The 27,628-nt window shown below is 46.6% G+C and overlaps 3 protein-coding genes across 17 annotated transcripts in view; 2 read left to right on the forward strand and 1 right to left on the reverse strand.

The window, feature by feature from the left end:
- The window catches only part of KASH5 (KASH domain containing 5), a 26,055-nt gene extending 19,513 nt beyond the window's left edge, over window positions 1-6,542 (forward strand). For 5 of the 9 annotated variants that reach the window (XM_079950532.1, XM_079950536.1, XM_079950535.1 and 2 more), the window contains exons 14-16: window positions 1,126-1,175; window positions 1,746-1,856; window positions 4,025-6,542. In XM_079950532.1, coding sequence (XP_079806658.1) covers window positions 1,126-1,175; window positions 1,746-1,856; window positions 4,025-4,220 — 357 coding nt within the window. In that variant the 3' untranslated portion in view covers window positions 4,221-6,542. The remainder of the gene's footprint in view (window positions 1-1,125; window positions 1,176-1,745; window positions 1,857-4,024) is intronic. The other 4 variants (XM_079950539.1, XM_079950540.1, XM_079950537.1 and 1 more) reach the window with 3 other exon arrangements.
- Window positions 5,993-13,112, reverse strand: LOC307201397 (GTPase KRas). Its single transcript, XM_079950578.1, has 5 exons — window positions 12,951-13,112; window positions 10,979-11,111; window positions 10,420-10,598; window positions 8,139-8,298; window positions 5,993-7,408 (listed from the first exon to the last, which is right to left on the reverse strand). The coding sequence occupies exons 2-5, from the start codon at window positions 11,087-11,089 to the stop codon at window positions 7,298-7,300; spliced, it is 561 nt and encodes a 186-aa protein (XP_079806704.1). The 5' UTR covers window positions 11,090-11,111; window positions 12,951-13,112; the 3' UTR covers window positions 5,993-7,297.
- A 105-nt stretch (window positions 13,113-13,217) lies between these two features.
- LOC307201400 (galanin peptides-like) lies at window positions 13,218-27,146 on the forward strand. Of its 7 annotated transcripts, none has more exons than XM_079950583.1 (8): window positions 13,218-13,272; window positions 13,987-14,014; window positions 18,415-18,583; window positions 20,249-20,332; window positions 21,491-21,545; window positions 24,057-24,182; window positions 25,258-25,332; window positions 25,503-27,146. In XM_079950583.1, the coding sequence occupies exons 4-8, from the start codon at window positions 20,249-20,251 to the stop codon at window positions 25,562-25,564; spliced, it is 402 nt and encodes a 133-aa protein (XP_079806709.1). In that variant the 5' UTR covers window positions 13,218-13,272; window positions 13,987-14,014; window positions 18,415-18,583; the 3' UTR covers window positions 25,565-27,146. The 7 variants fall into 7 exon arrangements, with proteins under 7 accessions (XP_079806709.1, XP_079806712.1, XP_079806711.1 ...); XM_079950585.1 differs by having other exon boundaries at window positions 13,262-13,306; XM_079950582.1 differs by lacking the exon at window positions 13,218-13,272 and adding an exon at window positions 13,341-13,602.
- Window positions 27,147-27,628: the final 482 nt, after the last annotated feature.

Here is a 27,628-nt window from a genome sequence, read left to right on the forward strand (position 1 = left end):
TGAAAGAACCAAGGAAGAAGCTGCAGGGCAGGAGTGGGGAACTCGTGGTCCTCTAGAGTTGCTGGACCCCAAACTCCCATTAGCCCTAGCCAGTAAGAGATTATGGGAGCTGAAGTCCACCAACAACTACAGGGCCACAGGCTCCCCACCACTACTGAAAGATAAAGAGCAAGAAATTGTAAGATACTGGAAGTGATCCTGGATATAACTGGAATGTGAATGCAAATTACTTACAACATTTTAGAAGAAGTCTGTTTTAGGGATAAGGATAGGAAATGCACCTCAGGTGATATGTTTGCTAAAGAAGCCTTTCTTTTCCATGACAACTTTCCTTATGACTGTTCGTTAACATTCTCAAAAAGAGTTTGATTTCATCTACATGGTTAGCTGCGGGTGGCGGACGCGGGTGGCGCTGTGGGTTAAACCACAGACCCTAGGACTTGCTGATCAGAAGGTCGGCGGTTCGAATCCCCACAACGGGGTGAGCTCCTGTTGCTTGGTCCCTGCTCCTGCCAACCTAGCAGTTTGAAAGCACGTCAAAGTGCAAGTAGATAAATAGGTACCGTTCTGGTGGGAAGGTAAATGGCGTTTCCGTGTGCTGCTCTGGTTCGCTAGAAGCGGCTTAGTCATGCTGGCCACATGACCCAGAAGCTGTACGCCGGCTGCCTCGGCCAATAATGCAAGATGAGCGCTGCAACCCCAGAGTCGGCCACGACTGGGCCTAATGGTCAGGGGTCCCTTTACCTTTACCTAGTTAGCTACAGAGCATTTAATGTGTTGCAATTGCATGACAACTTTGCATACTGTGAAAAGCACGTTCAAGGCTGTGTAAAATTGTTGGTGGGGGGATGGTTGCACATAGACTAGGTACAACATTTGTACCTGTTGTTCTGGCAGGATTTTGTTCCTTTTTGAATTGCTTTGTGGAACATATTTCTTAAAAGCATTGTGGAGAATTAAAACTTTCAAATGTCACAAGGAGTCATTTGGTGTATCAAACGCACTGCAAAGTAACAGACTCTCAGACAGGAGAGAAATAATAAGGAGGATAGTATGTAGACATAATTTGTTTAATTTGCATTAAAAAACATCTTCATCACACCAATCAATTTTGTTTTCTCCAAGGCTGTGTGTTCTACCTTTCCAGAAACCACATCGCTCAGCTCAGCAGAATCGTAAGTGTGCATGTTGGCCCCTACCATAAGGCAAGATGAGGTGGTCTACTTTAAGTATAATGGATGAGCAACAAACAGCTTGTTTTTAGGAGAGCACTGTATCATACTACACTTTGTAATCATGTTTCTAATCAGCAAAACATGAGCATAATCTCCCACACAGAAGGTTTAAAGAATCAATTTCAAATAGGTCAGTCTAGAAAGTAATATGAAACTGAAAATGACTTATATAGCATATGCTCTAGGAACAGTTGGTTTCTTGCACTGTTTCAAGGACTGTCTGAAGCTGGGATATAGGCACAAGCCTGTTCCTGGATTAGCCCTAATTGTAAGGAAAAATAGAAAGAATATGCCTTGCTGCCCAAATCCCTGACTGTAATCCTCTCCAGTGTACAGTTGCTGTTAATACCAGATGCATAGTGGTGAAATCAAATTAAAGCACCATGTTCAGGATGAATTGAATTATTAAACTTATGCATATGCTTCTGTGGCGCAACAAACGACAGGAAACAAATGTTCCAAATTAAGTATTTTGACATATGAGGTGTTTTAATGTGCTTGGCTCTTCAGAGATTCTACAACAGCCTCTCAGGAACAAGCTTTAGTCCCAGTGTGTGGCGAGCTAATCCCAACTGTTAGGGAGAAGTCAGATGAAAACTTGTTTGAAATCCTGCTTCAAAGGTCAGGAACTACTGCAGTTGTCACAGTTTTGACAAGAATGTGATTTGTGCCTCACTGTTGGAACTCCTTTGTAAGATTTATGCTGTGGAAAAACTTTCCTGCCATATCGGGTTATGTGGCCATATAGAGAATTTCACCTTTAAGTAGATTCCCTTCCTTCCCATGTCCATCCCTTACCTTTAGCAGATTTCTTACAGCTGCTGTCTAGATTGATGCAGAGCTAGAATTCAACTGCAGAAGACACTGTCAGTGTATTGTGACCACATACACTGTGGGTGTTGTGAATACTAAAAAGGGAATCACTTTTAGACCCAAGTAGGATGCCTTTCCTCCACTACTGAGTAACCATGCTTAGCCCCACATATTTGAATTTAGGACTAAGGGTTCCCAGGCAGTTGGTTGCTATACTGTAGTTGCCTGTTGGTATAGAAATTAAGGGACACAAAGTGTGCAGCTAGCCCATTCACCCTTCTTCATGTTCTCTGGACAGTCCCAATATGCGCTCTAAATCTGCACATCTAAAGCTAGATAGGTTAATGTGCCCTCTAGCTCCATGCACACATCCAGGTTCCTGCTCATTTCTCTCTTGAGCGCTGCAGTAGTGTCACTTTGAGATTTCTCACTGCACACAGCTGGAGTAGAAAAAAAGCCTGTATTCTAATTTGTTTATTTAACAAATTTATAAACCAGAGTCTGAATCCATCCAAGTGGTGTGGGGTATTTATCTGCTCTAACTTTTGTTAAGTTTTCCCATTCTTCTTAGTATGCATTTATTCTACTCGGTTCCCAAGCACATCTTGGCCACTCCGTTTTGCTTCCCTTCTAGCCTTTGATTCAGAAAATCAAATTATGTAGAAAGTGTTCCTCTGGTGGGAGTAAACTTCTACTGGGCAGGTACTGTTAATGCCTTGTTTGTCCAGAAGATGGCCGTCTTATTGACTTCTGCCACCCCAGTCTTTAGGAATGAAGTACTAGAGCCTCATGCCTGTGGGCTCTTTGGGGGAAAGCTCTGGAGTAGCAGATGGTGTTGAGACATGTGGTCTCCAAGCCATAGACTAACTGCTCAACACCAGCTCCATCAAACACTGTGACTTAGCCACTGTTCTATTCTCTGGGGTAGCAGACTTCCTCCTGGGACGCTTTTGATACTGGCAGACTTCCCCAGCAGCTTAGGGCAGAACTTTCCAAACTTGCTGGTGACACACTTTTAAAGTCATGCATCATTTCACAACACAGTCATTCAGTTTTACTAGCAAACCAGAAGTTAAACTAACCCCTTTCCAGCCCTGGAGGAGTGTGGGGAGCGTTTACGCATCACACCTGCACATTGCAGCCGACACACTAAATGTGTCACGACACACAGTTTGGAAATCTCTGACTTAGGGGCTCAGTGGTAGTTGGCCAATGGCCTGCCAAACGTCTGTCACTAAGTGACATAGCTTTTTGAACTTGTCTCTAAAAAGACATGGAGAAATGAAATGCACTACCTACTTCCTGACTAGAATCTCAGTAACTGACAACACAAGAAGGCAACTATACCAACATGGGCTGCAGTACTTGACACCTCCTGTCCAGTGCTGAAGTTTGCTGCTTGGTCTCCACAACTTCCCTTGGCAGGGGGAGTTCCTCCCCTTTTGCTCCTGTTATGCACAGTCCAAGCAAGGGTGAGGTCATAGTGGGTGGACCCTCACAACTTGTTCTGGAGTCTTTGCCCCCCCACCAGTGATGGTAATACAAGACACGTCCAGGTGGGGAACACCCTCCAGTGGCCCTCACATAAACACTGCATGGTCTCCCGCAGAGAGAAAGCTGCACATAATTGTTCCTATATTCCTGGCAGTATTAGTGTTTCACACTTTTTACTACCCTGTTCCCAGGTGGCCACAGTAAAATAGGTGCAGTCTACAATATAAAGTGGCAGGGTGGTTCAGTGTTGCACACCCTGCTACACCTTGCTGTTCTTTGGAGATTCTGCTGCCTTATCTGAAAACCACAACTGCTTCCATCAACTTTCCCAACTCTCCCCAATGGCTGTTTCTCCTCTTTGCTTTTGTCTCCTTATCACCACCCCCTCCAAAACTTGTTAACTTGGAACGGGCTTGTTGAAGTTGGTGGTATGAAATTATCCCACAGGCATAAGAACAGCACACTGTCCTCTCTCCACACAGGTTTCTTGTCTCATCCAGCTGCCTGTTACTGCACATCCTTTGGAATCTGGTTTTTCTAGGGCTCCCTGCATTCATTGCACTGCTTGCAGTGCCCTTCTTAGTGCTACCGTTCAACCAACAACCTGCCTGGGCTGAATCCAAGGGATGCTCTTGGCCTCAGTTGCAACTGCAGTACCTACAGCCACCACCTACCTAACACCATTCCCTTTCCTAGTTTGTGGAGAGAAAAGGAAGCTGCTAAGAAGTCCTGATACAAGACAGATAAAAGAACCTGTAAAAAATAAATGGAATGAACCACTTTTAAGTTTAATCTTTGTGTGGACACAACATTCGCAATTTTTTTTTTTTTGCCAAGTCTGTGAGACATTCAGACAGCTCATTGCTCCCGCCTAATAGATGATAAACACCCTGTTGACCGGGATCTAACATTCCAGTATTTTTGTGACTTGTGAAAAAAGTAGACTATTGTCCATTTTCAAATGTTGCATTTTTAGGCATCTTTAAGAGAAACCTCTTCAGCCTAATAAAAATCACGTTCAGGAAAAGCAAAAGGAGGTCTTCTTTCATATAAACAAAAGTGCAGGTCAGGAGTTTGGCTAAAGGCAACGGGGCTGGTTTCAAGAACAGGCCCATTTAACCACAGTATTAGGCCCACAAACAATTTTGAAGGCATCTGCACAGGCATGGAATGCTTTTACCGTGCATCCTGAGAATGTATGAATTTCTGAAAATCTCAAATCCTTTCTAAAATGTAGCCCTCCTTGTTGTAAGGATGGCATGAATAGCTATGCAGTGTCTCCCATTCATGAGGTGCCTGGCCCCCCTCTTCTACAGCCTCCAGTCATATTCCTATCCACTTGTTAGCCTTCTATGGAGTGCCTACCCTCAGGAATTAGCATTGCAATTATTTTGCAGCTGCTGCAGATTTGAACTACAAATGATGCAGCAAACACATGATTCCCCAAATTTGCATTTGCCAGATAGGGAAGGGACAATCAGCAGGAGGGGTGCTTGATTGATACACACACCCAAGCTTCACCCCTCGCTACTTTGGCAGGAGTCAGTAAGCTTCAAGACCAGAAATTAGTCCAGAAATTATAGAGCTTGGAGGCTTCTTATCTAAAGCCTCTCTCCACCCCCTTCCATCACAGAAAGAACAGTAGCAAAACATAAAAGGGGTTCCAGTATGGTTAAGACCACCGGGGGTGGGGGAATCCATCCAAACTCAATAAATTCCTTTCAGAGGCAGCATCCAACACTTCAAAAAAAAATTAAGCAAGGAACACTTTCATCTACACTACAAAAATATTTTTGCTTGAAAAGCTGTGCCCCTACCCCAACTATCCCTGAAATAGGTACTGGAGTACCTAGATGGCCAGTTACAGAGATAACAGTCTGGCTTTCTTTTGTCATATGTTTCCAGTGATACTCATATTAAGTCAAAAAGGGGAAAAAAACATTGAGAACAGAACAACAACAACTGAATAGCAGGTAACTTGTAAAATAAATTAGGAGCTGGTTATGAACACACAACCTGAGGTCCCGGTGGGCTGTTTCAACAAGCATGCCTATCACACTTCTTGAAGAGTTACCACATCTGCAGAATTTCTGTTGAAAAAATCATGTTCAAAAAAGTTGGATGGTAACAATAAGAACAGAACTAGATAGATGCAACCCAAATAGGTACATGTTTCTTGAGAAGCACATGAGGGTGTGGGGGGGGGGGGGAGAAAATCCACAAAATAGGGAGTTGAGCTGAACAAAGGCAACTCCTAGCTGAAAGGTACCATATTCTGAGAAGGCTTCGCTGATTCTAGCACCATTGTGAACAGATAATTACAATTTCCTTGAAAGCCTTCACATGTTTTGCAGTTTCCCAAAACAATCTGTTCCAGGAAAGATAACCAGAAAACTACCATAAATCTACCACACATACCCTTTAGACAAAGTCAGGTATTGTAGATCAGGTAGCTTATTCACAGGTTTATTCCAAGTGGTGGCATTTATTGTACAGATCCTCAGGACCATGGAAAAAGACCAAATCAACACAGGATTCCAAGGGTGGGATTTTGGGGTGGGATGGGGGAAGAGAATAAGATCAAATAATGACAGAACATAATTCTGATGGCTTATAAACACTAACAGAATAATAAATTCAGACTCTTTTCTCTCCATGCCAGCATTTAAGTACCTATATCTCAACCCATCCAAGCAACCCCGGGACTATGCCCACCAGACTAAAAAAAGAGGGATGATTAAGAGACCTTTGGATCATATTCCTCCCTTCTGTTTATAAAGAGAGTCAACATTGCTATACTCCCAAGAACCAATTAGTAAAGGAGAGCAACAGAGGCAGGTTAATTTAGGACACTTCTATGGTGCAAATATTCAGCTACCTCCAACAGTTGTTTTTTTCATAAACAACAGGTGCCGCTGCCTTTGGATGGTGGAAGCTGTACAGCCATTTAAAACTACCTCTCATAACTTGTTGATATCTCCCCACCACCACACATTTTTTCATAAAACTTGCTGAGCAAAAGTACATTTCCGCATTCATTTTAAAGTGGGAGCTGTTGCTCAGAAGTTATAACAGCCCAAATGGAAACCAGAGAGAGAGAAACCAACTTAATACAGAATTTCAACCACCCGGAAGAAAAATAACAGCACCATCTATTTTAATAGTGGGGTGAAATATTCAGCTACGGAGAGGGTTTGGCTTTCCACATTTTATCTTTTGGCATTCCTCATTGCCACCTTCAGCAGATCACCTTCTGTCCAAGGTTACCTTTATTCCTCTGCTAGCAAAAGGACAATGGTGCCAAGTCTATGTGGCTTCCTCTTCAGTCTCAGGGAGAACCAAGGGAGGTAAAATGCTACAAAAAATGAGAAAGGCCCCTAAGGTTCTGACTGAGACACTGACTTCGTGCTATCCCTTCCATCTAACCTGCAGGATCAGTCTACACCAGGTCACACTTAGGAGTGACCTCTATAATCCTAAGGACCAGAAACAAGATGATCTTTTTAAAAAATAATAATGAAGGGGCAAGAAGCAACAGAACATCAAATGTGGTTACAAATCCTCATACTGGATGCAACGTCCCAGTTTTAAAAATAGTAAAATAATTGACAGTAAGAACTCAAAACCACCTTCGCCTTCCAGCTGAAAATGGGTGAGGGGCATGGCCATCAGAATTTATCTTGCAGCTTGGGAAAATACCCAGACTCAAAAAGGGGGGTTTTGCACTCCCAACTGTGCAACAGAGTCTCTCTCCTTCAGAGGATAATACACTTCCTTTTGGAAGATTTCTTCTTGCGCCCATTGCTGATCTTTTCCTTGTGTTTTCGGATTTCTCGCACCAGGGTGTAGAAAGCATCCTCCACTCCCTTTTAAAGACGAACGAGTATACCAAATGAAAGGAAGAAAAGACACAAACGGAAGACATCGTTAGATTTCCCATTTAAATATTAGAGGTGTCGGGGGTATTGGATTTTTATGCCGGTGATGTTTTTTTCTACCCATTGCTAGTAGGCAGAAATAATATTACTTGGGGGTGGGGAGGTCGTCACGCTATTCCTGCCTACGGGATCCTTTCTCTCCCGATAAGCCCTTTCCTTCATATCAGTAAACCATTCATTCACATTTGCCTTCACGGTCAGAAAGGTTTTTTGGCAACTGGACACCAGCAGTAGAACGATGCCATGCTGATAACCGTCTTATCATTAAGCTGACACAGCACAAACTAAGAGGGCAGGCATTAATGACATGGCAGTTCAGAAATAAGAATGGTTACCTTGTACCAATGCCATTCCTACTCCAAGTCATATAGGAGAAGAGCAACTGTGCTGGCTTATAGTGCGAATCCCGTTGTTTGGCATTTTGAGCACGCAGCCAACATAAAGCAAAACTATTTGCTTTTTGTCTACATGCTGATGAACAGAAGATTTAGGCTGGAAACGCATGACTTGGGGGAGAGGGCGTGTGGATGCAGCAGTTACACTTGGGCAAGATTCAGCTGCAATTTATTACAAAACCCGTTTGGGACACTGTCTTGAGTTATAGCTACGAAGATCAAAGACCTTCCACTTTCTCCCACATGCACAGTAAATACCATACCTGTCTGGTTTTGGCAGAGGTCTCTACAAAGGGGATTCCGTAGCTTCTAGCAAGCTCCTGGGCTTGTTTTGTATCCACCGTCCGGGAAGGCAGATCACATTTATTGCCAACAAGCACCATCGGAACATCATCAGAGTCCTTCACACGGTTGATCTGCTCCCTGGAATTACAAAGGCAACGAGTCACAAACAGGGAACAACCGCCTAGATCAGCAGCAACTTGATTCTGGTTTGGGCCCCCTCCAAAGTACCGTGTTTTTCGCTCCATAAGGCTTTTTTTTGGGGGGGGGGAATTCAAGAAAAAAAATATGTGGCTCTTGGGGGCTTTTGCGGGAGGTGGGGGAAGTGAGAGAGCTTCGCTCTGTCCCTTTCCCCACCTCCCGCAAAAGCCAGGGATAGCCGTGCGAAGCCTCCCCAGGGCAGCGGGATGAAGGGTACCCGCTGCCCTGCAGAGGATTCGCGGGCTACCCCAGAGCTGCTCAGGAGCTTGTCGGGGCTGGCAGGGGAAACACGGGTTTCCCCCACCGCCAGCCCTAAAGAGCAGGTCGGGGAGTAGCAGCAAGGCTGCGTGCAGCCTTCCTGCTGCTCCCAAGGGCTGGCGGTGGGGGAAGCCTGGCTTTCCCCCACTCCCAGCCCCAAAGAGGTCGGGGCTGGCAGGGAAAGCCCGGGTCCCCCCCCCCAGCCCCAGGGACCACACATTCGCTCCATAAGACGCACAGACATTTCCCCTTAGATTTTAAGAGGAAAAAAGTGCGTCCTACGGAGAGAAAAATATGGTAAAATATATTTGAGATTATTGGTGTTAATGAAGTATACACCAGAGGTTCAGTTTGTCCTGTGTTTTATCTGTGTGCAAAGCAACTGAGGTCCACATTAGATGTGACATACAGATGTATGCATGAGAACATAAGAAAAGCGCCACTACATCAGGCCAATGGCCTATCTAGTCCAGCATCCTGTTCTCACATTGGCCAGCCAGATGCCCGTGGGAAGCGCGCAAGCAGGACCTGAGCACAAGAACACTCTCCCATTTTTTTTGGTCTAACCCAAAAAAGGCTTAGAATGTTCCCAAGTTTGAGTAGAGATATGGTGCGGTGGGGTAGCTTAATCCCTTTCCCTTTTGCTGCTTTAAATGTCACAACTAGCTGCTTTCCTCTGGTGGGGGAGAAAAGCAGTCAACAAATGCTATTCCAAGGAAGAGAATAGAACAAAAAGGACTCAGCTGCACCTGCCATTACCTGACCTAAAGTCACTGACTTGTTTTGCTTTGGTTGGTTGGCTTTTTTTTAACACACACACACACACACACACACAGTAATATGTAACCATGTGCCAGTGTAGTTTGCCCTTCAGAGACAGCCATTCTACACTTAAAAATTAGATATAGCACATCCATACACATACTTGGGAGTGGTTTGCTACTGAAGTATGCATTCATACTTTTTTTAGAAAGAGACTTTAGAGAAGTCTAGAGATGTGAAGGCCTGGCAAAAACCCAGAAAAATTAAAAGAAAACATTGGTGTTTGCTGATTTTTTCTGAAGTTTGTTTTGCTTTAAAAAAATAAAAATTACAAAATATTTTCTTTTAGACTAAGGAACAGAATATTGAATACCCAGATGTTCATATATTTACTCCCCCAAAATTATTTCTAAAATTGTGTAACAGGGAGACTTTTATGTATGACTACAGCAGATCATTACAGTTCCTGTACACTTAGGACAAGCAAGCCCTGAGTTGTACACCGAGTACAACTTTCAAATGCAAGAGCATGAGGAAGGATTCAATACTGTCTTTGTGGCTTCCCCCTTGTTGGCATACTTGGTGGCTTTGTTTCTGCTCTCGCTAGGCCTCAAAGGACTGGGAGTGGAAGAAAATACAGAGCAAGAGCTACATAATTTTGTTGACATCCAATTCACACTGCTACAGATTTGTAGCAGAAGCCAATTGGCAATGCCTGCAAAGCTCCATTGCGCAGTGCTTCCCAGATAGTTGTCAGGTGCTTGGGAATCACAGCACTCTGCAAGGCCTGTGCTTGGCACCTCGCAAACAATAAGCTTAGGGCTTGCAGTTTCTGAACTACCCAAACTCCAGCTGGTTCTCAGGCAATTGGCATGTGGTGCGAGAGATGTCAGGTGCTGATGGATGGGGTGTCCCACCCACATGACAAAGGTGGCTTGCAGAGGTAGGGGGAGATGGGGACTAGGTCAAAATGGTTCCCCACCCCTGCTATACAGGAAGGAAAACAGATGGAGGACAGAGAGAAGCCAGCTGCCCACACACCTGTAGTGGTGAACATCCTCGAAAGACTTTGTGTTGTTGATTGCAAAGACACAGAGGAAGCCTTCTCCTGTCCTCATGTACTGGTCACGCATAGCACTGTACTCCTCTTGCCCAGCTGTGTCCAAGATATCCAAGAGACACGTCTCTCCATCGATTACCACTTGCTTCCGGTATGAATCCTGGGGTTCAGAAGCACCAAGAGGAGCAAGAGTGAAAGAAAAGATGTTAACAAGTGACACGGGAAACATGAGTGTAAAGCGCAGCAAGAGAAAGCCAGCAAGGAGGCAGTTGGAAATGACTGATTCAAGCCAAAATTCAGGAAAGAAATGGACCCAATCTTGGACATGAGGAAAAGATTGTAGCTGCCTCAATAAAGAATGGAGAGCTACAGAGGGAGACAAAGCGATGGGAAGAGGACTAGTGTTTTAGAAGCCCAGAAATGAGATGTTATAGTCCAAAGCATTGGAGATGGCAGGAAGGTCAAGAATATAAGGACTTGGAAAAGGCATACAAATGGGGCCATGCAGAAGTTGCTGCCAACATTACGAAGTTCACATACCTCTATAGTGGGATCATACTCGTCCACAAAGTGATTCTGAATCAACTGTATAGTCAATGCACTCTTCCCAACACCACCAGCACCCACCACCACCAGTTTGTATTCTGTCATCTCTGCTGGGTTCCAGAGCAAGCTGAACAAAGAAAAAAGAAAGTAGAATCAATTTCTAGCAGAAGACACAGTGTCAGTTCCCCTCTGTGCTACCAAGAGTTTGCATGAGTTTTGGCCACATCTTCCTAGATATTTGCTCCTAGCCAGATTGCTACGTCCATTCTATTTGCAGGAAATCCTTTCAACACTTTCCCCAAAAGCAGCAATCTGAATTGGACAGTCTAACTAGAATTCTTGCTTTTTCTAGGTAGATGAATGTCAGGTCACTTTATCATGAAGCTGGGATTGGTGTTGACTCCTTCTCATACAGCTGCTAGAGAAATCGCAGACAGCAGGACTTCAAGTGTCAGCATGCTTATGGCTGCCAGCTTTTACCACCACCACCCTGCAACCAAAAATCAACAACAACAACCCTGGACACCTGGATGGGGCCACAAAGGAACTGGAAGAGGAGCTACACAGCTCAAAAAATATATGGTGGATCAGAGGATTCAACTTTGCAGGTTTTTACTGTTTATTTATACAGCATCAACTAAGCACACAACACTTTTAGCAAAGTGTCTCTGTCTCAAAAAGCTTACAAAATAAAAACTGAGAAAGGAGAGGAAATGGAAGTAGGGAGGCATATGCATTTGTTTCAGTTACATGTAATCAGACCTGGTTACTACAGTAGGATGTGGGAACTAAAGGGTTGCAGGAAAGGCTCCTCAAGGGTCGTGGATAATGGGTGGTGTCTGGTGGAATTGAGAGCTGAGACTCTGGTCACTTGACAGAACACAGCTTCGCTTGCTGCCTGCCTGCCCCAGTACTTCCTGCAACTTAATGATACAGCATTTGCCTTGCACGCAAAGGGTCCTGGGTTCAATCACTGGCATCTTCAGGTAGAACCCTGTCTGAAGCCTTTGAGAGCTGCTGCCAGTCAATGCTGATAGCTGTAAAGCAGACAGAACAGAAGCCAGCTTCCTATGTTCTTAGGCAGCTGATCCACACCAGCCATGCAGGATCCCTGCCCATCCCCACAACGACTGTTGCTCGTTTCAACAGAAGTTCGAGAAGTAGCAGGTTCAGTTCAAACCTTTGGACCCACTTTCCCATTTCAGCGGTCCACTAGGGAAGGTACGTCCGGCCAGAGGCCTACATCCTGAGATTTCTACTCCTTGCTACAACTCCACACACACACACCCCGCCCGCCCGCGCGCAGTATTATAGGGGTGCATTTGCTGGCCTCACTGCCAAGCAACCCCAGTTCTGTGGAACGACACCCAACCCACCCAACCACTCCATGCAAGCAAAAGATTCCTCCGTCAGATGCGGCCCACCTGGGGGAAGAAGCAGGAAGGGATCGCGGACGCTGGCCAAGAAAGAGGGGGGATGCGGGCACAAACCACGCACGTGGGAAACCTGGGACGAGGCAGAAGGCTGGGCTGCCCGGGAGAAAAGAGGCGGCGGCGGCGGGGATGGGTGGAGCCAGTCCCGGGCTCCCTCGGTCGGTATTGCAACACGCCTCGCGCAGCTGCCAGCCCTCTTTCTGCCCTCGTCCTCCCGCAGGCAGGCATCTGCCCTCCCGGAGCCCTACCCCGGCTGCGCGCGCAGAAGCAGCCACCTTGCCATGTTTATGCACCGCTTTTGCTAAGCAGGTGCCCCACCCTGGCGCAACCCCACAATGGCTGCGCGCCTCAAGGGGCCGCGGACCCAGCGCCAGCCCGGCGGCCCTTACAGAAGGGAACCACCCCCCCCGCCGCCGCCGCGCCCTGCCCTCTCGCCCTCCGCTGCCCTTCCAAGCGCCCCCCCCCACACACGCCCTGCATCCCCCTGGGGGGGCTGCTGTCAATCACCCGCCCCCTCGCCTCTTGGCACTCACCCGCCCTACGGGGAGGGGGAAGACGGGCTCGGGGTCTCAGGCACCCCCCATGCGGGAGGGAAGGGGGGCCAGCGGCGGCGGCGGCGCGCGCTCTCAGGGCCCTGGGCCGGCAGCGGAAAACCCCTCCCTCCGCAGCCTGACAGCTCCCCTCCGCGCCCCGCCGGGCTGAGCCGACCGGCCAATAAGAGCGCGCCGCCGCCCCGGATTGGCCAATCGGAGTCGGGTGGCGCCATAGAGTCGAGGGGGATGGGTGCGGCTAGAGAAGCTGCCGGATGGGCTGGAGGACTAAGGCGGCGACGGGAGGGAAGAGCGTCCGCCGGAGGTTGGCATGGACGGGCTTGCGGGAGGCGGGGCGGGTGAGATTTAAAGGGCCAGCGCCTCCCCCCCCCCCGCGCTCTCTGTTTCTCTCCCTCCCCGGGGAGGCTCTGTGGATTCAGGCAAATTTGACGGCTGACGCTGCAGGTTGGCTAGGGAGTAGCCCCATGGATTTAACGGAGGCGGCGCTGTGTCGAGATAGCTGGGCGGTGGGCATCTTCAGAAACATAGAACTGTAGCGTCGGAAGGGACCCCGAGGGTCATCTAGTCCAACCCCTGCAATGCAGGAATCTTTTGCCCACATGCTCTAACGACTGAGTTATCCAAAGGGAAGCAGGTTAGACTTTGGAGAGCTTATCTGGGCTTGAATGGAGACCGTAGGTTCCTTTCCTGCTGCGGATCCTCATTAAAACACCCTTGTTATTTATCCCATCACTGATCTGGGCTGCTGCAGAAGGGCCGCTTCGCTTATTTCGAAGACACTCCAGCTCCAGCTGAATTGTCGTCCCTTCTCTTGCATTTCATTTCCCCTTGAGCCCGCGGCTTAACATACCCACCCTAAAAACTACATGTCTGTATCCTTGCAACAAAGGATTGCATTTTATGCATCAGATGATGGAAGTGACTCTGAGTCCACAAATAAAGATGTATTGCCTTAGACGACCAGGAGCACGCAGGCTGCAGACTCGGCATAACTATGTTTTGTTTTGTTTTGAACTAGAACATCAGGATCCACCAGCCAGAACAAGGTGAGGAATGATGGCATAGAGGACTCATGCACACTTTGAACCAAGTGCCAGGGTGCCCCTGGGCACATTTCAGTCCTGGAATTTGTTTTCTGACCCAGAACTGGATCACACAGTCCTTTCAAATGCAAATAGTTCCTGGTTCCCCATCCCCAAGTTTTCTTCATTTCAGCGATTTATTTCAGAGAAGGGGTGGGAGGAGACATTTTGCTGCTGCTGTCATTAAACTCTTGGGAGTCAGAAATGCCTCTTGATCATCCTGAGATCTACCAGTAAATCTTGACCTACCTTCTCCAAATCCATGCCTCTTGCCCTGCCAGGGCTAGAGGGCAGCCAGGGCCCCCCAAACCAGCAGAGGGACCGTTGTTGCCCCAACAGTGCTATCATTTTGACTTGGCACAAAGTATCTAAGACGATTAGATGTAGCCTGCAGTTGCATCCAGATGACCTATTTACTGAGCATTCATCCTGATTTGTTTGCAGAGTTTATGGAGAGGCTAGGCGACATTGGCTCTTATTGAGCATCGATTCTGATCTGTATGTGAGGAATTTATGCGACATGTCAGACAATTGTTTTCCCGTACCTTCTGATGAATTTCCTCTTCATTTTTTCACAAAAAGTCGGCCTTTTTGGGGGAAGCAGGTTTGTTGTTCAAGACCTCCAAATCCACTTCGATTGGACAACCTGAATTGGTCACTGTGAGATGGAACCCCACATTGCAAATAGCAACAGTTCTGAAGTGCCCTAAGAGAACTCCCAGTTTGCATGTCCCACCTCTTCCAGGTTACAGGGGGCCAAACTGAAATCCTGGAGCCAGCACTGGCCTTGGAGATACATGAAGCCATGCGGGAGTGGGGGAGGCCAGGGCTTTGGGCTATAGGGCTTATCCTAGCTGCACGGCAGCTGGGGGAACAACATTGTGATCCAGTTATTAAGAGCACAGTCATCTTAAAAGAGCAGGGTGGCACAATGTGTTTGCTTTCACATTTTGTGTGCACAAAGTCCCTACACACACACACACACACACCAGTGTAATGTCCATGGGTGTAGGCAGAGGGGGGCAGCTGCCCCCAATCAATAAAAATCAGTAAAATACATGGCTAACTGAAGTTCTGCCCCCCACAAAGGCCTGCCCCCCAACAAAAATCCTGGCTATGCAATGGTGATGCCTTAGTGCACATTGATGCGCTTTGATAGTGCGCATTAACAGCAAGAACGGCTTGGCTGAATCTTTCCCTCCAGCTTTGCATTTTTCAGTTCTATTAGGCCACAAAGGTAACATTCTGGATGGGTGCCAGGAAACTCATTTCTAAGCCCCTTCCCGAAACATGGTTGGCAATCAACAAATGTCCCTGCGAACCCAAGAGTCCTGGATGCCACCCTGAGAATCTTGATAATCTACTTCAGTGCTCCTTTCAAACCACCAGCCGTTACAAACAAGCAGTGAAAAATGGATGTACGCAAATACGCTTTTTACATGTTACAAGAAGAGGCCTCGAGTGCCTCTTTGCATCTTTTGATGACCTATTAGCTTCCGACAAATCAGTTCTATATTGGGTACCACTCCCCTCCCAGAGCAGCCTGGAATCCTGACGTATTGCAGATGCCTCTTCTTTCCCGAAAGGTCTTCAAGATCTCTAATGGGGCCATTAGGCTGAAGGGCCCCATGTGCACTTAAAGCAGGCCAGATGCAGATGAAAGTCCTTGTCCTAAAGCCCACCAGGGTACCAATTAGATCCAGAGGGCGAACTGTGGAGGGAAAATTACAGGATGCTGTGAAAAAGAGGACTTGGGTAGGAGTGTCATTTAATGCATTAAATTGTGCTGGAAAGAAATCTTAAGTAACTGGGGTGGCATTTGCCTCCCATATTCCCCTGCATCAGTTTTCAGATAGGAAACTGCAACAGGACACAGGAGTGCTTATTTTTGTTCAAATAATCTGTAAAGCAGCCATCCCAATCCCCAGCCAGGTGGTACCCTCTGTATGGCTTGGACTGATGGAATTTGTAGTCCGGAAGACACCGGCAGCTTGGGGAAGCCTTATTGAAGCATCACATATGCTGATGACACTGTTGTTGTTGTTAAGCATATACGATGCTTCAAGCAGGCTTCCCCAACATGCCGGTGTCCTCCAAAGGCGTTAGACTACAAATCCCATCAAACCCAACTATACAGAGGGCACCACCTGGTCAGGGAAGGCTACTTTACAGCATTATAACAAATACTGGCTAGGAGCAGAATCGCTGAGCTCCCTGAAGATGGAGTAAGGCTCATTTGGGAGCAGGGTTGCCCATATTTATAATAGGCCGTGTTCCAGGCCTTTAAAAGCAGCCTGAATGTAGAAGTTCAAAGATCAGTCCACCATCTCCCTTAGCATGAAGCTAATGTAGTGGAGAATTAAAACTTTATTTGTATGTGTCCTACTGCTGCAGAAGGCAGGGTGGATAGGCCTATTGGGGGAGAAGAAGTTGGATGCCCTCGCTGGGAGTTTCAGCTGCTGATTTCTTTAGGGGTTCTGGAGTGAAATTTGACCAGGAGAGCTGGAGAGTTTGGTCTGGTGCAGTAGAATCTGTCTTGAGGGGCTGTTCCCATATGAGCCTGCCTGAGCCCGTTATTCAGAAGTGAGATGGGTGTGGAGGTGCCAAGGGATAGTTTGGGATCTTTTAAGAACATAAACAGAGCCTGCTGGGACATGCCATGTCTGTGGGAAGGCTGTAAGCAGGGGTGGTGTTCAGGGTCACACTGCCTCTGAGGGCTTGTCCACACTTTGGTTTGTCCTGTGGTGTTTTTTCCACTTGTTCTAGACACGGTTCTGAGAGGCTTTTCATTTGTCCCACTGCTTTCCCCCAGAGAACCCACGGTGAACTGCTGAATCGAAACAAATGCCAGTCTGCAAAAAACCTGACTGACGTTTGTTCCAATTCTGTGGTAAACTGCGGGTTTCCCCTGGGAACGGGGCAGAGCAAACAAAGAACATCTCAGACGTGCCTAGAAAGCCCGTGGCAAGCGGCAGTGTGGATGAGCCCTGACAGTGGCTGTAGAATATTTTCTGTCATAGGAGCCAACTCCTAGGGGCTTTGGCCCCCACAATAAAATATTTGAGGCCCACAAAGTTGATGAGCATTCCCATTCAAATGGTGTGTGTGCACTGTATCATGTGATCGATTATGTGGGGTGGGCCTTACCTGGGCCCCCACAATATTATATTCAAGTTTGCAACCCTGTTTTCTGTGGTAGCGCCTCATCTCTTGAATTGCCTCACCAGAACAATTCACCCTGTGCCAATGCTAATCACATTTGGGCCTCAGCTCCAAACTTTGCTTCCCTCCACCCCAGGATTTAATGTTAGATTGACTAAGCTCGCCCAGCAATCTCTGTTTAATTGTGATATTTTATAGCAACTGATTTTAATGCCTCATTTTGGAAGCCGACCTTACAGCACAAAGTGGGGTGAAAGTGTTTTAAATAAAATCCAGTAATAATGAGAATCCGAGACCTGGGAGAAGAGGCGGTGGAAGAGGACTGGAAGAAGTTTAAAAACTATTTGCAGAAACATTGCAAAATTTATGAATGCTAAAATGATGTCGGACTTAAGAATAATATGGCATTAGTGATATAGGTTTAAAAGATATGTAAAAAGTATAATAGAAAAAGGGTGAAAGATTAAAGCTATATTATGTCAAAAGTGAATAATATGTTAGAAGGAGTTAAAATATAAGGAGGAAAGTTTGGAGACATAAATAGAATGATTTTAATAATCAGAAATGAGTTTAGAAAGAATTTTTTGGATTTGCTGTATACGATTGGGTAAAGAGGAACACAAAAAAGGGAGGCGAGAGGAAGTCAAGAAAGGAAGTTTTTGTAAGTATAATTTTAAAAGTTGGAATTTTTATTTTTATTTTTTTCTATGTGTATTGTTTTTGTCTTTTTTATTTCAGTTCTGTGGATGTTATGTTCTTTCTTTTTTGCAAAAGTAAATAAATATATTTAAAATAAATAAATAAAATCCAGTAATAATGAACACACACCAACCCTCCAGAGTGGGCCTCCTTGGAGCTAGATCTCCAAATTTCTCTTAAAGATGGGACTGTTTAGAAAAGCACTGCAGGGGCAATAGTGTACACAGGTGAAGTGGCTGTAAAATCTGTGAGTTCTCTGGGAGGGCAGCAAGATTAGAGAAGAGGCAGCAGGGCACAGAGTTTTCTGGCCTCAAAAACAGGAAGGCCTCTTGGCAGGTGTCTACTTCTTGCATGGTTGACCACCCTCCTCCGATTCACTTTGAGGAGTCAATTAGCTCTAATTACCCCCACCCCAATGTTCCATCAATTTTCTGACAAAGGATGTGAATAAATTGCGCATTAAAAGAGATTAGTACATCTCTCTCTCTCTGTTCCCCATTCAGCTGGGTTTCTGGGGGCCATTACGGTCAATTACACATACGTTCCCGCCGCCCTGTGTCTTTTGTCTATGGAGTAATGACGCAACCCGACCTGCGCCTTCCCCCTCTATAAATCCTGGGTCCCCTACTTTGTGGGGAATCAGACATCCAGCGGCTCCTGACAGGTTTCAAGGTATGAATTCCTTAAAATCTATGATGGAGGTTTGGGATTTAAGGGTGCTGGTTTGGGGGTGTGGGGTAGGACACCAGCTGACAGTTAAGAGAGTTTAAATGGAGCAAGCTTGTTTTCTGCTGCTTCAAGAGGGTGGGACTCAGACAGATGGATTCAAGAAAGGAGATTCCGACTGAACCTTCCTGACAGTAAGAGCGTTTCAATAGTGGAACAATCTCCCTCAGAAGGTGGTGGACTCTCCTTCCTTGGAGGTTATTAAGCAGAGGTTGGATGGCCATCTGTCAGGGATGTTTTAGCTGAGATTCCTAGATGGCCCAACTCTCCAGATCCATGAAATGGGGCACAGCAGGGGTGTCACTTTTTTTTGCCCCAACGGGGTAGGCAGAAATTCAACAGGTTTGGTTTTTTGTGGCCTAAAGCAGTGACAGAAATGTCTCCACCTGTTGAATGTATGGCTGTTATGCAGGTGTTAAGAGGAACAGGAGCCCTGTCAGGGAAGATTTGGCACACATGTACCACATTTCATGCGCCTGCATCTTAAAAGCATCGTGAAGTCGTCGCTGTTTGAGAGGGTTGCGGGTTATTAGGGGCTAGAGGTCATGATGCGGCTGGGCTTTGAGCTGAAGAGAAGAGGCCTGCAGCTCAGTTATCTTTTGGGCAGGTACCATCCAGCGCAGTGCCAGAGCACATGCAGACCATGGGGCGCTGCCTTATTCTGAGACCAGCCTCTTTGGCCCCCTAGCTTAGTGCAAATACTCTGACTTGCATCTGACCCTTCAAATGGCCGTGCTTGTGGAGGGATTGAATCTGGGAACATTGCATACAAAGGATCCCCTCTGGCAATGGCTATTGGCAGACTTGCTATGTGGCTTTGCTGAGAGCATCATCCAGTGAGTGGAGTTGGAAAGAAGATGAGGAGTGTGTGTTTGTGTAAGCAGACAGCGCTCTTTTTCAAAGGCTTGAAGTTACACTCACGGTGCCCTTGGTGCGCACTTGTATCTCGCCGCAGACCATAGCTGCTATGTGATTAGTGACTATGGTCTGTGGTCAAACAGGTTTTGAAGACTTCTTAGTGCTTAAAAACCCCCCTGCAAAACTGGCAACAGGCAGACAAAAATTGTATACACACCACCAAGGGAACCAATGTTATATATTTATTGTGCCTCTTGGGGAGCTCTCAAGAAATAATGTCTATCATGATCCTGGTATTCTGGGTGGCTCTGTGGTCTAAACCACTGAGCCTCTTGGGCTTGCCGATCAGGTCGGCGGTTTGAATCTCCACAATGGGGTGAGCTCCTGTTGCTCAGTCCCAGCTCCTGCCAACCTAGCAGTTTGAAAGCACACCAGTGCAAGTAGATAAATAGGTACTGCTGCTGCAGGAAGGTAAATGGCATTTCCATGCACTTTGGTTTCTGTCACGGTGTCCCGTTGCGCCAGAAGTGGTTTAGTCATGCTGGCCACATGACCCGGAAAGCTGTCTGTGGAAAAAACGCTGGCTCCCTCTGCCTGAAAGCGAGATGAGCACCACAACCCCATAGTCACCTTTGGCTGGACTTAACCATCCAGGCATCCTTTACTTATTCTGGATTGGGAATGTGATTTAGTGGGGGAAACAGTGTCAGGCTGGAAACCAGAATGCCTCCTTGATTTCTTTCTTCCCCACAGATGATGTGGAGCTCTCAATCTGTGCTATGTGCTTCTCTGCTCCTCTGTGGGCTACTTGGAGAATGCTGTGGAACCGTTCTGGTGGTGAGTTACTCCAACACTTTAAAAACAAACAAACGAAAAATCCTTGCAGATAGAAAGCAAATACATCAGGGATAAAGATTCTACCCCAACTATTTCCCAGCTATTCTGTGTGTGTGTGTGAGAGAGAGAGAGAATGAGAGAAAGTTGTGTAGAAACCTCTGACGTTTGTGTGGCTGAAGTTTAGGTCACATCTGCACATGGGCACAGCCAAGGGGGGCCAGGGAGGGGCAGCTGTCCCCCTGAATCAATAAAAATCAATAAAGATACATAGCAAACTGAGGTTCTGCCCTCCCAACAAAAATCCTGGCTATGCCCATGCATCTGCACCATACATTTAAAGCACTATTAAATTGTGTGAACGGTCTTGGCTTCCCCTAAAGAATATTAGGAGCTGTAGTGCTGAGAGTTTTTAGGGGACCCTTCCCCCCCCCCTCACAGAGCTACAGTTCCCAGAGTTCTTCAGGAAGAGGGATTGACTGTTAAACCACTCTGGCAACTGCAGTTCTGTGAGGGGAAGAGGGATCTCCTTACACTTTCAGCACCCTGAATAAATGACCATTCCCAAGATTCTTTAGCAGAGGCAATGGCCCATTAAAATGGCATAATCGTGCTTTAAAAGTAAGGTGCAAATGTGGCCCTATCGTTCAAGGGTGACAGTTACATCCTTTGCTCCGCCCAGTTTGGTCTCTAATCCCACCCACCTTTGTCTATGGCCCTGCCCACCTCTAGCCCCACCCACTCTTGTCTCTGATCCCACCCACTTTGTCTCTGGCCCTGCCCACCTCTAACCCTACCCACTTTTGTCTATGGTGTAAGCCACTACAGTGGTACCTCGGTTTATGAACTTAATCCATTCTGGAAGTCCATTCTTAAACTGCAACCGTTCTTAAACCGAGGTGTGCTTTCCCTAATGGGGCCTTCCACTGTTTGGCTTCTGTTCTTAGATGAGGTAAAGTTCGCAAACCAGGACACTACTTCCGGTTTTGCGGAGTTCATAAACCGAATAGTTCGTAAACAGGGCTGTTCTTAAACCAAGGTACCACTGTACTGGCATGTATCCCTCCCTCCACAGAAGGTTTCTCCATAGCAAATGTCACCCTCTGACTCACTGTTGGCAGGCTTAGTTTCAGGGTACTTTTCCTCTTGTTGCATGTGCAGCCCAAGGACAAACGCGGCTGGACCCTGAACAGCGCTGGATACCTCTTGGGACATCGTAAGTCAAGTCAGGATTTGCTTGGCATGAGAAAGATACGGCCACAGACCCTCCAAGTGTCCCTATCTTCCAGGGACGTCCCTGATTTAGAGAAGCCATCCCAGTTTCTAATTTGATCCTGGAATTTCCCGCTTTTCCTTAGAATGTCCTTATTTTCATTGGAGAAATGTTGGAGGGTCTGGAGTTATCTGACCCTCCCCAAGCCATCTTAAGGCAATCCTGTATAGGGGAAATTTTTAAAATGTTTACTGATGTTTTTATATAAGTCAGAAGCTGCCCACAGTGGCTGGGGCAACCCAGTAAGATATGTGGGGTATGAAATTATCATTATGGAATGGGACGCCCCTATTTTCATCAGAGAAATGTTGGAGGGTATGTGGCCAAAGGGCAAGGAGAAGAATAAAATGATATTGGAAGCTGAAGTTACCCTTCCCTGGGGGTTAAATCCCATTGAACTCCATGGTACCTACTTCTGAGTAGAAGTGCCTAAGACTGCACTATAAGGTATCTGCCACCGTGTGTGGAAGCAGGTCTGGGAGTTGTCGTCGTCATGTGTGTGTGTGTAGTAATTTTATGTTGTGAACTGCCCTGAGTATACAAATTTAATAAATAAATAGTTAATAATAATGAAGAACAGAATAAGAGGCCTGCTGGATCAGGCCAATGGCCCATCTAGTCCAGCATCCTGTTCTCACAGTGGCCAACCAGGGAAGCCCGTAAGCAGGACCCGAGTGCGAGAGCAGCTCCGCCCACTTATGATTCCCTGACGCTCAGAGGATGCAGGCCGCCTCTGACTGTGGAAGCCAAGCAGAAGGCCTGCGAGAGCCACCATTGCTTGCGGAATGCGCCCCCTTTTCGTCCATGCCTCTGTCCTCTCTGCTCAAATAAACCTTTGCTGGTTTATTTCCCCGGCGCTTCAGAAAACCTGCAAATCCTGTTAGACTAGAGATGGCATAACGATGCCTTTAGCATAACCAGAGAAACATTTCTGTTGTTAGGGATGCCACCTTCCAGGCCTGGCATGAGTGTGTAGCACCCATGGGCAGCTGCTGGAATGCCAGCGCAGATGCCTGTCCTGGGAAGGGCTGTAGCTCAGAGGGAGAGCATCTGCTTGGGATGCAGAACGTCCCGGGTTTGATCCCCAGCATCTCCAACTAAGGCAGGGAGAGACTGAAACTCTGGAGAGCTGCTGTCAGCTGCTTCAGGCAGCACTGAGGAAGATGGGCCAATGGTCTGGTTTTGTAGGGGTGCGGAGAGGAATAAGTTGGGTTTTTAATGCAAAGCTGCTTATTTCACACTTTCTGAAATACCGTATTTTTCGCTCTATAAGACTCACTTTTTCCCTCCTAAAAAGTAAGGGGAAATGTGTGCGCGTCTTATGGAGTGAATGCAGGCTGCACAGCTATCCCAGAAGCCAGAACAGCAAGAGGGATCGCTGCTTTCACTGCGCAATGATCCCTCTTGCTGTTCTGGCTTCTGAGATTCAGAATATTTTTTTTCTTGTTTTCCTCCTCCAAAAAACTAGGTGCGTCTTATGGTCTGGTGCATCTTATAGAGCGAAAAATACGGTAATATTTGAACCGAAACACAGCTATTTCTCGAGATACGCACTTCTCCAAATTGCTGTTATTATGGGGTGGGAAAGTGTGCCTAAAAATGTGTGTGTCGGTAAAAACTAATGTATAAAAGGCATTATGTCTTGCAGAAAGGTGTATATTGGGCAAATTTGCATATAAAAAAATGTGCATTTGAGGCGATACTTGCACCAATACGCTGGCAACTTTCCATGGGGCTCAAAAGAAATTGAGAACAGGCAAAATGAATGAATGAATGAATGTGTAGAACTGAGAAAAATGAGAAACTGAGAGAAGTCAAAATCATGGACAGCTTTGTCCATTCATATTGACTAGCTCTAAGGCAACTTCCTTAGGGGAAAGAGTGCTGCTGCAGCCATCTCCTGCCTGCAGCATCTGTCTGGCTGCTGTGAGAACAGAATGCTGGACTAGAAAGGCCCTTGGTCTGATCCAGCAAGGCCTCTTCTTAGGCAGCTGCCCAATGGGTCATTCCAAATCAAATCAACGCAAAAAACAAGGGTTTTGTCACCCACCGTCTTGGATTTTGATGAAAATTGGTGTACACCCTTGCAATAAGTCTTTGGAGGAAAACAAGGAGAGAGGGAAAATACTTCCGATCCGTCATCCTTATCATCATAAATTCAGTCTCCTCACTCTTTAAATTAGTTTTCCGTAGTGTAATCCAGACAGACAGGCGTGCAAATTAAATCTGCACAAATTGCTAGTCCTCAGAGATTGCTACTGGTCCACATAACCTCCCGTATCCATGTTAGTTCGTTTATAGCCCATTGACGGCATAAGAGGAAAGAACAAGTTATATTCCAGTGTATGAAGGTGTCCTGTCTGGTAGCTAAGGGGTGGTTCTTATGTGCCACTAGCCAAAAGGCTGTTCACAAACCTGATGTAATCTGTATTTTTCCCCCTATGTAACCTGCAGCACTTCTCCCCTTGCACTCTCCTCTCCCCAAAGCAGATGCTCACCAGACACTGTCCAACAAAGGGAGCCTGGCGCATAAGCGAGATGCTATGGAGGACTTGTATTCCGTAGGGCAGGATTCCTTGGGTGAGCACCCTTTCACTGAATTCTCTGCCCTCTCCCTGCATGCTCCATTAAGCTTGTGTTATAAGAGCCTGTATAGAGTCGTTAAGTAGGTTCCCTATCGGAAGGAGAAAAAAACAGAGGCCAACCAGAGAAAATTGTGAAGTAAAGCAGCTAGTAGGCATGATCTTTATTAAACTGTTGCAACAGAGTCCCCCGCTCACGCCACGCCACGCAGGGAGGGAGGAGAGGAACCCCGAACAATGGTGTGCAAGCCCTTATAGGACTTTTGAAATTGCCCACCCTGTAGTTTGAGACCACCCCCCTGAAACATCATAGATACTTCACTGAAAGGGGCGGGAAATCCAGCAGAAATCCTGTCTGGCAGGATACTGATACAGTGGTACCTCGGGTTAAGTACTTAATTCATTCCGGAGGTCCATTCTTAACCTGAAACTGTTCTTAACCTGAAGCACCACTTTAGCTAATGGGGCCTCCTGCTGCCGCCGCGCAATTTCTGTTCTCATCTTGAAGCAAAGTTCTTAACCCGAGGTACTCTTTCTGAGTTAGCGGAGTCTATAACCTAAAGTGTATGTAACCTGAAGCGTATGTAACCCGAGGTACCACTGTAATGGTCACTGATTGTTTTACCTGGGCAGCCTGGCCATTCCTTTTGAGATGTTAAATACTTAGTTCCTGAATTCAGGTCACAGGCTCACCCTATTCATAACACAAATATGTCCTTAAGACAGGATTTGTGAGCAAAGAGACAATGGGGAGAATATTTGAAGTTACTGGAAGAGCCAAAATGGCTTCAGGATGGTTCTCCTGTACTATTTCAGGCACATGGTTTATATTAAGGTTACCAGACATCCTGTTTCCCGGGGACAGTCCTCAGATTTACAAATCAGTCCCCATACAAAATCCACTGAAGCTGAAAAGTGTCCCCGGATTCATTGAAAAAATTCTGGTAACCTTAGTTTATATACTTATGTGTGTGTTTGCCTTGTAAATTTATGAACATTTTTTTTTATATAAGACCTTAGAATTCCTAGAACACTTGCCTTTCCCCGTCAACTCCATTTCATCTGTCTTTCAGCACATGCTCTGCGCTCCTTAGATGATGGCGCCTTCCAAACCCTGATGGATTTTCTAACCTACCTGAACCCCCAAGGTATGGACAGATGCTGGGTTCTCTGGGAGAAGAGGGGCATTTTTTTAAGGGAGTTGGGAAACCTAGTTCTGAATCTTCTCTGCTTTGGAACAAGGAATGCTGGGAGCTCTATGTGGAGCAGGGCAGGGTAGGGCTGGGAAATCAAATCTCTTCTCCGTTGTCTTTTACAGATCAAAGAGCTGTTTCACGCCTGCCCCTCTTGCTGTCGGAGGAAGAGTCCTTGCGGCAGTAGTGGCCTGGCCTCCAGCCTGTGCCCTTCGGATTTGCTTGCTGCTGCCACCACCCTTCAGACCCCTCCCCATCCCCCACACATACAAGATTCTGCTATATTCCTGACACAAAGCCACCTTAATAAAATCTGGTGCCCCAAACAGCTGTGCCTGTTGCACAGCCATTTGAGAGCTCACCCCATCCCTTTTGAGAGAATCCCCCTCCCCTTGACTAAGCTGCCCCAGAGATATAGGCTATAAACATGCCATACAGTTAAAGCACATGACTTCTCCCAAAGAATTCTGGGAACTGTAGTTTACCCACCACACAGTCACCATTCTCAGCATCTGCTTCTCGGCAGTGGCGCCCTCCCTGTGGAATGCCCTCCCATCAGATGCCAAGGAGATAAAGAACTACACAACTTTTAGAAGACATCCGAACGCAGCCCTGTATCAGGAAGATTTTAATGTTTGACATTTTATTCTTTTTTATTTTTTTCTGGAAGCTGCCCAGATGGGTGGGGAATAACAACAACAGCAGCAGCAACAGCAACAGCAGCAGCAGCAACAACAATTATTATATTCAACAAACTACAGTTCCCAGGATTCTTTGGGTGGGGGAAGTCACATGCTTCCAATGTGCTTTAAATATATGGTGTTTGCAGAGCTAGACACTCAAATTAGCTCAGCCTCCCCCATCACCATTACACCTTTACATGCTCCTTTCTAGACACACACACACACACACACACACACACACACACACGTATATACACGCACAATCCCGTACGCATCATTTGTAATGTGTGAGTTTGTATAGGAAGAAACATTGGAGTGTAGATGAACACATGTCCACGTGTGCAAGGAGCACTCCTTTGGCACCGGCCCAGTCTCGCACCCTTGCCATGCTTGTGAACCTTAGTAGGAATAGCCATAGCTCAGTGGTAGAAGACACGCTCTGCATGGAGAACAAACACACAAATTTAACCTTCATCTCTCAGCCTAATTGTTGTTGGGTAGCATACAGTGGACGAGAAAACTAGAGATGGGAAGAAAGAGAGAGCTCTGCTTGCTGTTGTGGTCAGTTGAATTCTATATCTCTATCTCTATCTCTATCTCTATCTCTATCTCTATCTCTATCTCTATCTCTATCTCTATCTCTATCTCTATCTCTATCTGGGGCTCCTGTACATTTATGTAGAAGCTCCCTCTTCTGAAATCCCCTTTGCTACACATAACACTTAAAGGGGCAGGAGCCCTGTCCTCTTTTTCACATCAGCACCGTACTGCTATCTTTCACCCCAACCAACTTTCCTATCCCTGGAACGGAGCCCCTGCAAATTTTTAGTCTTTCAATGTTATTTTGTTTAAAATAGACCCCCCCCCACAGCACTGCAGTAGATGAAACAACTGTGCACACCTACTTTCTACCCCTAGCTGCCCCCTCATCCCTGCTGCTACATTTTCACTCTGAACAAGTGTATTCACCCTGCTTTGAGAATGGAGAGATCAGAATGTGGGGCTGTGGTTATGGACAGGAGACCTGGGAACAGGAGAGAAGAGGCCCTGTAAATGAACTGATTGAATAAACATTTCTCTTCTGAATTTGCTGGTCTCTCTAGCGTTGATGTCTTTGATCAGCACAGGCCCAGGGGAGACGGGGCTCAGAATCTACAGAGGGAGGTGCTACCAGGCTGTCTCCATTTTGGGGGTGGGGGATTCAGTCACAGCCCAGTCACAACTTAAGTCAATTTGGGGAAATAGGAGCTATTCACAAAAAACAGGATCTGCACAGGAGTGTCAGACCTAATGATTTCCATGGCTCGCTCCTGCCAGAACAGGAATTTTGTTACTGGGCCTTTAACACCAGCCTGACATGCTAAACTAGAGGGAAAGGGATGAGCTCTGCGGTCAGGACATCTGCTCTGCATGCAGAAGGGCCCAGGGCTCATTCCTAGCACTTCTAGGCAGGGCTGGGAGAGATGCCTACCTGAAACCTGGAGAGCCATTGCCAGTCAGTCAGTGCTGAGCTAAATGAACCAGCAGTCTGACTTCGCATAGCACAGCTTTCTCTATCCCTAAAAAAA

The sequence above is a fragment of the Podarcis cretensis genome (assembly GCF_951804945.1).
Source record: "Podarcis cretensis genome assembly, chromosome: 13".
In the NCBI taxonomy this organism is placed as follows: domain Eukaryota; kingdom Metazoa; phylum Chordata; class Lepidosauria; order Squamata; family Lacertidae; genus Podarcis; species Podarcis cretensis.